This window comes from Phocoena sinus, chromosome 14 (genome assembly GCF_008692025.1).
Source record: "Phocoena sinus isolate mPhoSin1 chromosome 14, mPhoSin1.pri, whole genome shotgun sequence".
In the NCBI taxonomy this organism is placed as follows: Eukaryota; Metazoa; Chordata; class Mammalia; order Artiodactyla; family Phocoenidae; genus Phocoena; species Phocoena sinus.
In genome coordinates, this window is record NC_045776.1 from 67232819 (window position 1) to 67242277 (window position 9459).

The 9459-nt window shown below is 47.9% G+C and overlaps 1 protein-coding gene across 4 annotated transcripts in view; it reads left to right on the forward strand.

The window, feature by feature from the left end:
• Positions 1-7224, forward strand: part of THOC5 (THO complex 5) — a 33477-nt gene extending 26253 nt beyond the window's left edge. For all 4 annotated transcript variants that reach the window (XM_032602674.1, XM_032602673.1, XM_032602675.1 and 1 more), the window contains 5 exons: positions 761-864; positions 1009-1096; positions 3214-3329; positions 4000-4190; positions 6993-7224. In XM_032602674.1, the coding sequence (XP_032458565.1) occupies positions 761-864; positions 1009-1096; positions 3214-3329; positions 4000-4190; positions 6993-7056 (563 nt within the window). In that variant the 3' untranslated portion in view covers positions 7057-7224. The remainder of the gene's footprint in view (positions 1-760; positions 865-1008; positions 1097-3213; positions 3330-3999; positions 4191-6992) is intronic.
• Positions 7225-9459: the final 2235 nt, after the last annotated feature.

A 9459-nucleotide genomic window follows, 5' to 3' on the forward strand; every position in this document is an offset into this window, starting at 1 on the left:
AGGTTATTCTGATGAGCCCTTGACCAAGATGGTGGCCATGTGGGGCTTTTCATTTGTTCATTCTGTAAATACTTGTAAGAGCCTACCATGTACAAGGGACTTGTAAGGAGTGAGGGTTAAGATCTTTCTGATCTAAAAGAGCCACTGTCAGGAAAGGCTTTGAGTTCCCAGGACCCGTCTGGAGGCCTCACGTGGACCCTATTTTCTCCAGGGCAGCACTACTTGCTCCCCATCAGCATTGCTTAGTTTGTTTTGTCCCAGGGTTGGGTGATTGTCATCCTGGACAGCGTTTACCATGTTGGCACGTTTGCTTATTGAAACGCCAGCAGGAATTCACCCTGGAGCAGTCCTCCTGCTCTTTTCCCTTAGAGGAACCAACACAGAACACTTCAGTCCTTTCTCCATCAAGGTCAGCTCTGAGAACAGCCCTCTTGGCTATTTGGTCTAATTAACAGTCACTGCTGCAGAGATACCGTACATCTCTGTTTCTGGCTGCAGGGGTTTTTTTGTTTGGCAGGCCATCATTTGCATTAAGGATAAAGTGCTGTGAATGCTGGTGCTGGGTCCGGCCTCAAGCACAAGCACTGGGTAAAGGTCAGGTTGGTGTGCCTTCGTTTCTGGCACGTGTTGACCTGGACACCTGAGTACCGAGTGTACCTGGACAGCTGGCAGGGCCATCTGAGCCCTACAGAAGATGCTAGTTACCCAGCTGTGACAGCTGATTTCTACCTGTGACACCACCTGTCCTGCTCTCTTTTAGAACACGGCATTGTGCCAGTTACCAGTGACTGCCAGTACCTCTTCCCTGCAAAGGTTGTCTCTCGCCTGGTGAAGTGGGTGACGATTGCCCATGAGGATTATACGGTAGGTGGAGGGGTGACAGGCCACTGTTGCTGTCCTGGGGACTGCAGACCCACGTCACCTTTCAGCTCCTGCTCCTCCACCAGAAGAGCAGGGGATTTGACTAGAGGAGCCAGCAGTTCACCCCTTGTCCTTGGTGACTTCTAGGAGCTGCATTTTACCAAAGACATCATGGAGGCGGGACTGGCCGGGGACACCAATCTCTACTATATGGCACTCGTGGAAAGGGGCACAGGTAATTGCTCTGCTGATCACAGTTGCTCTAGGCAAGGGGAGCCACTGAGAATAAAACACTCCTGGGAGTTGCCCAAAGGAAGCGAAAGATCCTGGAATCCTGCAGTGGGGACTTAGCAAACAGTCATAGTTGTGAGAGGCAGCATTCAGCCAGGACTTGTTCTGCAACAGTCATGTCCGTGGTTTATCAGCTAATCCTTAGGACAGTCCTGGGGCTGGTGATATTCCTGCTTTGTAGATGAAGAAAGTAGGGCTTAGTCACAAACCCAGTCTGACCTCTGAGCCTAAGCTCTTTGTTTCATTGCATTTTAGAATCAGATGCTTGCTCGTCCCCCTCTTCAGGGAAGGGCTGTCACTCTCAGGATGTGAAGTGCAGGACCCTCCTCCCTCTCTGCAGTCCCTGCACTCACTTGGGAGGCATCGAGAGCTGTGATTCCTCACAGCTGTCCTGGCATCTGATCGGCCAGGGTTTCCTGCTGGAGCCACCCTGATGCTGCCTGTGGTGCTGTCATCCGGCCCCAGCCTTGGCAGGTCTGGCACAGCCTGCAGGATCCCACCCCAGGGGCTCAGTGCTGAGGCCACCGGGCGGAGGAGGTTGTCTGTAGTTCCAAGACAGTACGAGACATGTCAGGAAAGCTTGCACTCTTTGATGTTCAAGTGTGTCTATTTCTTCCCTTCTCCCTTTCTTTTCTTTGCATGTTTTTAGAAATATTCTGAGGAAATTAAATAATTTCAGATACAGTTGAGGCTCCTTGATCCCACTTCATTCTCACCCTGATGATAGGTGACTGCTATTTGGAATTTTGCATTTGCTTTCCATCCTCTCCCCTTTTAAAAAATACTTTAACCTCATCCCTAAACAACAGAGTGCTATTTTGAAAGGGCACAAAATATGCATCCAGTAAATTTACAAAGCCCCAAGGGTGGGAGGTCATTGGAGGACATCATTTCTGCTTCCTGGTTGAGCGGAAGAAAGCTTGGAAAGATGATAAGTATTCTAGATTCGTACATGGAATGAATGTGATCATTTACATTTTCATTAGATGCATTATAGAATTTGAAAAATTAAGAGTGAAATTTAAATGAATAAGTGGACAACAGTTACGTGGTATGGGTTAAAAACAAAAAATTAGTGAACAGAGATAAACCCCGAAATATGTGCAAACTGTTACGGCAGAAACAACAGGAAAGTGTCACTTTTTTAATAAATGTTGTTGTGACTGTCAGGGAAGAATTGTTTTAACCTACACTCTCTTGTTCTCTTATTTATTTGAATTACTGGTGGGTCAGAGAGTTCCTTTTTTCCTCCATAAATAATGAAAAGGAGTGGCTAAATGCCTAGCCCATTGATGGAGAGGATAAATGTCATCCTATTGAAAAAGGCAAAGGCTATCACCAGAGAAAAAATGCAAATATTTCATATAATGATTATGAACACAGCTTTGGCATCAGGTAGTTCTGATTAAACTCAGCATTGCTGCTTTGCAACTGCTTGATGATCTTAAGGAAGTTTCTGTCAGAGCCTCAGTTTTTTTATATGTAAAATGGGATGATAATAATGGTACCTACCTCAGAATCGTTATTAGGATGAAATAAAATGTGTGCAAAGGGGTTAGCACAGTGCTTGGAAAACAGTAGGTAGTCATTAAATGTTAGCTATGAAAAAGCTGCACATAACAAAATAGATTAAGAACAGAATAGAAAAAATATATTTGACTAATGTAACAGCTAATACCCAATATTGTTGAAAAGGAAAAACAGGAAACCTTCACATGGGAAAATCCTTAACTTGCTGGCAAATAAATGCCAATGAAAACAAACTTCTGTCAAAGGAGTAAATAGAACTCTTGGGCAAACTCATTGTGGACCAGACTCTGGGGAGTCCACACAGCTCTGTGTCCTTGGAGGGACCAGAGTCACAGGACCTCACTTTCTGCAACCTGGCAGTTCCACTTGGGAGATTCTAGAACAAAAGTAAAAGTCAGTACCAGAATGTGCTTTGAGCACTTGGATTAATGTGAGACACAGAGCTAGCCTCAGGGGTCCAGCGGGGAGTGTGCCTCGGCTAACAAGCCAGGTCTCAGAACTGAGCTTTCCTCCTTTCCCATCCCTTCCCAGCTAAGCTCCAGGCTGCCGTGGTGCTGAACCCCGGCTACTCCTCCATCCCACCCATTTTCCAGCTCTGTCTGAACTGGAAAGGGGAGAAAACCAACAACAACGACGACAATATTCGGGTAAGGACCTGCTGGGGGTGGTGGGAGGAGCAGGGAGAGCCTTCTTGGGGAGGTGGGCAGTGGCAGAACCTGCTGCAGCTGAGGGCTTGGGCACTGGCACGATTCCCGGGGCAGAGGGGCCTGCCGGGATTTGTAGAGTTTGCTGGAGGGTGCATGACATAGTAGCAGAAAGAGCTCAGACCCATCCCAACCCCTTATCTAGCTTGGGGTCCACAGGTTCACCCTATTTATGAAATAGGGGTAATATAAATACCTGCTGTGAAAGGTGGTTGTTTGGGCTTCTGTGGAAATGAGAATAAACTCAGATGCACAGAAAGTGCTGGAATGAGATGATGTCCGAGATCATTGCACCTGTTAATTATTGATACCTGTGGATTTGATTCAATAGTCATGGAGCACGTTTTTAACCCTAACACCTGATTTGGATCTCATCTTGAGATTCATCTTCTACACATCTTCGTCTCTGTCTGTGGATGTGCAAGGCAGGGAAAGTTCTGAGTCAGGATCAGGAAGACCCCATTGTCTTGAGGAGAGGGAGCCTCAGGACAAGTCGGTCCGGCTTGATCTGCAGAGGCCGAGCTCCTGCGGAGGCCCGGGTGCAGTTCTTGTGAAACCATCAGACCCAGCTGGCCTGAAAGTGGTGCTAAGTTTCTGGTTTTCCCACCCATAGGCCATGGAGAGTGAGGTCAATGTGTGCTACAAGGAGCTGTGTGGCCACTGGCCCGGCCACCAGCTCTTGACGAACCAGCTGCAGCGCCTGTGCGTGCTGCTGGATGTCTACCTGGAGACGGAGAGCCACGACGACAGTGTGGAGGGGCCCAAGGAATTTCCCCAGGAGAAAATGTGTCTGCGGCTTCTCAGGTGAGGTGAGGGGAGGAGCGGGGGTGCTGGGTCCAGGGACCTCCAGCCCTGCCTCTCACAGGGACCTGGGGCAGAGGTGAGCCTGGCATGGAAGGCACGCACGTTTCCCGGTGCACTAGTCTCCATTCACTGTGGAAATTAAAATCCTGCTGCCAGATTTCCTGGGGAGAGCTTGCTCCCTTATTCCTAAAACTTTCCCTGTGGCCCCCATCCTACCAGCCTGGTCCAGTTCTTCATCATGCACACCCCCCAGAGGTGGGTCACACGCCAAGTGAGCAAGAGGATTTGACTGAACTTTCCTTTCTCTACTTTCTGTGGCAAACAGTAGGTTTGCTTTTCATGGTCCAAATGAACTTTTTAAACTCTATGCATCCCACCAGTCCCCAGAGTCTGCTGTACTTCCTAAGGTACTCAAACATCTCGGGGGATCGCAGCTATAGGCAGTCAGGCGTCACAGAAGGAACCAGCTTTGAAGTAACACAAACACAAGTGCAGATCTCTGCTTTCCTGCTCACCAGCTATGTGACTTTGGAAGAGTCACTTCGGCTCAGCTCTGAACCTTTCCCAAAGGTGTTACCTTCTAACTCATGATGAAGTAGAGAGAGTTCATGTAAAGCTTCCAGAATGGATCCTGGCACAGGCGGAGGCTCAGAAAATGCCAGCAGGTCCTGACAGCTTGGTATTTAGCGTGTCTACATGCACAGCACTGCTAGCTGCTTTTCCTTTCTCCTTGATGTTGGGTCCTTTCTTTCCCTTTCATCCCTTAACTAGCGTTCTTAGAGCCAGTTTCAGAACTCTATAGAGTCCACACTGCTCAGGCATCCCTTCCCTTTTGGGCAAGGGGTTGGGGAGGAATGGTGTCTGCGAAGGGCTAGCATCTGTATCTAATCAGGACATCCCTTTGTTCTCTGTCAGTCTAAAAGGTGCCTTACCTGCCCCTTACCTTCTTCTCACACAGCCAGCTTCAGCTCCTGGAAGCTGCCCCAGCATCCTCCCACCTCCGTCTGGCACCTGCACCTGGCCTGGTTTGTCATGCTAGCTGATAGTAACCAGCTGCAGCCCCGGAGTGGCTGCTGACAGGCAGAGCTGGCGGCTAGATGTTGGTGCCTTCTAGGACTTGCTTTCCTTGGTGTGTCTGCGTGAGAACTCAGCCCTTACCCCCGCTCCCAGCCTGCTGTAGCACATTTCCAGGGTGGGAGTTCTCACACAGCCAGTGTTTATATTCTGTTATCTAATGGTTCCCGAAGGACCCATTTTCTGAAGTGGTTGGTATGTCTCCCAGGCTGAGCTCCTCTGGCAGGACATTCTGGGAAGGTGCTCCTTTGGCTGCTCAGATCCAGTTAATGCCATGACTGATGAGATGTGGGATGTGAGGTTCTTGGCTTGGAATTCAGCTGACCACTGGGATCAGGCCAAGGGGCTGGGCTGCAAAGGGCTGGCCTGGGCTGCAGGAAACGCAAGGTCTGGCTCTGCCCGTGGCTGGGTACCTTCAGGCTATGGGGTCTCCATCAGCTGTATGCCTAGACTTACCTGGATGACTGCACCCTTCTGATGTTGGGGAGGTACATGACATCATGGCTAGGAGCAGAGGCTTTGGGGGACTTGCCCTGGTGGTCCCGTGGTTAAGAGTCCGTGCTTCCAACACAGGGGGCTCGGGTTCGATCCCTGGTCAGGGAACTAAGATCCCACATGCAGTGCGGCACAGTCGAAAAAAAAAGAGCAAAGCCTTTGGGGCCAGAAAGGCCTAGGTTCAAATTGCAGCTCCAGCCTATGTGATTGGGGTCTGTACTTAACCCCTCTGAGATTCAGATTCCTCATCCCTAAAATGGCATCCACTTCAGGTGTTGTTGGGAGGATGAAATTAAACCAGGCAGAGCATGTAAAGTGTCAAGCACAGTGCAGGCAGAGTAAGCCCTCCCTTAAGTAAGTGATTGCACACCCCTACACACACACACACCACACACTGCCTCTCACCCTCTCAGACCAAGATCCAAGGTGTCACCTCCTGGTTACCATTGAATGTCAGTCATAGGCAGATAAACGAGAGGCCCTTTAGCTGGATGCCATTCACTGTGGAGTTGTATGGAAAAGAACCCTGTGTGAGGTTTTGCTTGGGGGGCTCAGGATTGGAGCTGAAGCACCTAAGCTTCTCAGGGTCCAGGCTTTGGCTGTGATTGTCAGCCTGCCTGTGGCCAGCAGGCTTTGGCATCAGACCTGGTTTTGAATTTGTGCTGTGCTGCTTTCTGACTATATAATGTTGGGCAGACAGTTTACATCCCTAAGCCTGTTTCTTCATCTTTAAAATCTATAAAATGATAGAAATAGCGTCTAAGAAGTAGTGAGTATAAAGCACGTGGCTCTTGGCAGGAACTTTGTACAGATTCTTTTCACACCCAGACTCCTACCTGCATGGGAATCTCCCTGCAAAGGAGGATTTTATGGTTTTTCTTTAATCATAGAAATAAAACATGTTTGTTGTTAAATATAACAAACAACAGTGAGCAGTTTGGTAAAAACACTAAAAAGTGAGGGTGCCCAGGCCCTGTCCCCCAAAGTGCACATCGTCAGTGAGGGCCCTTCCAGGTTTGTGTTCATGCCTTTGCAGGCACATAAAGACATTTTTTCAGAAGTGCATCACACCTTTCATATTGTTCTGCAGTCTGCTTTTCTTACAACATTCCTTTTTTTTTTTTTTCCTTAACAGCTAATAGTAGTCCCTATTAGTGTGGATGAATTGTAATTTATTTTATCAGCCCAAAGGGTATGGTATTAACACTATTCTCCCTTCTCCTGTTTCTCTAGGGGCCCCAGCAGGATGAAGCCATTTAAATATAACCATCCTCAAGGGTTCTTCAGCCATCGCTGACCTCCCACTCAGCCTGTTGTTGCCCCCCAGACCCAACTGCTGCGCCTCTGCTTTCTGCTCTGGCGCACATGTGGCTCTTTTTTTTTTTACATCTTTATTGGAGTATAATTGCTTTACAATGGTGTGTTAGGTTCTGCTTTATAATAAAGTGAATCAGTTATAAATATACATATGTTCCCATATCTCTTCCCTCTTGCGTCTCCCTCCCTCCCACCCTCCCTATCCCACCCCTCCAGGCGGTCACAAAGCACCGAGCCGATCTCCCTGTGCTATTATGCGGCTGCTTCCCACTAGCTATCTACCTTACGTTTGGTAGGATACAAAATTAATGCACAGAAATCTCCTGCATTCCTATACACTGATGATGAAAAATCTGAAAGTGAAATCAAGAAAACACTCCCATTTACCATTGCAACAAAAAGAATAAAATATCTAGGAATAAACCTACCTAAAAAGACAAAAGACCTGTATGCAGAAAATTATAAGATACTAATGAAAGAAATTAAAGGTGATACAAATAGATGGAGAGATATACCATGTTCTTGGATTGGAAGAACCAACATTGTGAAAATGACTGTACTACCCAAAGCAATCTACAGATTCAATGCAATCCCTATCAAACTACCACTGGCATTTTTCACAGAACTAGAACAAAAAATTTCACAATTTGTATGGAAACACAAAAGACCCCAAATAGCCAAAGCAATCTTGAGAACGAAAAACGGAGCTGGAGGAATCAGGCTTCCTGACTTCAGACTATACTACAAAGCTACAGTAATCAAGACAGTATGGTACTGGCACAAAAACAAAGATCAATGGAACAGGATAGAAAGCCCAGAGATAAACCCACACACGTATGGTCACCTTATCTTTGATAAAGGGGCAAGAATGTACAGTGGAGAAAGGACAGCCTCTTCAATAAGTGGTGCTGGGAAAACTGGACAGGTACATGTAAAGCATGTGGCTCTTGATAGTCTCCAAAGACAGGTTTTCTATTTCTAGCCTATTAAAGTGTCACCTGACCATGTGGCCTTTGTTTGTGTCTCCTTAGGGAAGAAGGGGTGGCTTTGCAGTCTGCATGGGCAGGTGGGAGCCGAGGCACAATGTGAAAGAGCATGTGTGGATAGGCTTTCCCTAGGTGGCCAAGAAAAGCAGAGTGAGAACAATTCACCTTGCTTTGGCAGGTCCTCATTATCTTGGTATTTGTTATGCTAAGTCCCTGCTGTTAGCAGGTGGCCGGGGAAGCCAAAGTCGCATAGCACAAAAAGCAAAAGCTCTTTTTCTCCCTTCCCCTCACTCTTTCCACTAGACCTTGTTACTGTCTCTGATGGCCAAATTCTCCTGATTGGTGGCTGTTACAAACATCTGACAATGAACTAAGAGACTCCTAGTCCTGCCAGGACCCTGCACTTTATAGGTGGAAGCCTGAGACCAGTGAGGAAAGGAGAATGGCACCTCTGGGGGTTGTTAAATAACCACCACCACCTGTGCCTTTCCTTCCCCTCAGTCTGGATCATTCCTTTGAATTCTAGACCTAGATACTCTCCAGCCCTCAGGTCCTTGAACTTCATTGTGTGTGAGAGTCACCTACCCTGGGAGTAGGTTGGAAACACACATCCCCACTGTAATATTTGGACTCAGATAACCTAAGATGAGCCAGGGAGGTATATTTTTAATGAGCTCCCCAGGTGCATGTTGCCCTAGTCTCTTTTTGGAAGTCGCTGTACTTTCCTCATTTTTCTTGGTGACTCCTCAGGTAATGCAGGAGGGCTGATTCTCTGAAAAGCTCCCCTCGCCTGTCTCCTGCACCTTGGACAGCAACATGAACCTCTGGGAGCTTCTTTCTCTCCCATAGTGAGATTTCTTTGTCTTTTCCCTGACCTACTTGCCTGGGACTCTGTCTCCGCCAGCATCTCCTTGGTCTGGCCACTTTCAAGCCTAGCATCTCACAGCCTGTGCTGAATAAGATTGAAATGGAGCCTAAAAATAGTTCCTTTAATGGCCCCTGCATTGCAGCCTTCACTGTCTTCTTGGCTGGAAGGCGGCCAAACTGACTCAGCACACGAGCCCGTCTCCGAGAGCTGGGACAAGGTTGCAAAGACAGCTTGTGAGGGCTGGGAGGAGGCTCTGCTTCCTGGGCAGAGGATATCAGGGCCTGTCACCCTCCAGAAGAGATTTTCCCTCTTGAAAGGAACAAGCTGAACAAAAGAATCCTTTGGCCTTAAGGAGTAAGGTTTTAAAACTAGTGAGAAGCCCAAGACAATCCAGCCCCTTTGAGCTACTGAACTGAGCCTTTTGTGTCACCAGTGGGCAGATTAGGGGGAAGGGGCCTGGCTTGGGAGGACCTCAAAGCTTCCTCTTCAGCCTTGGCCTTGGCCTTGACTGGGGCACATCCCAGATGGC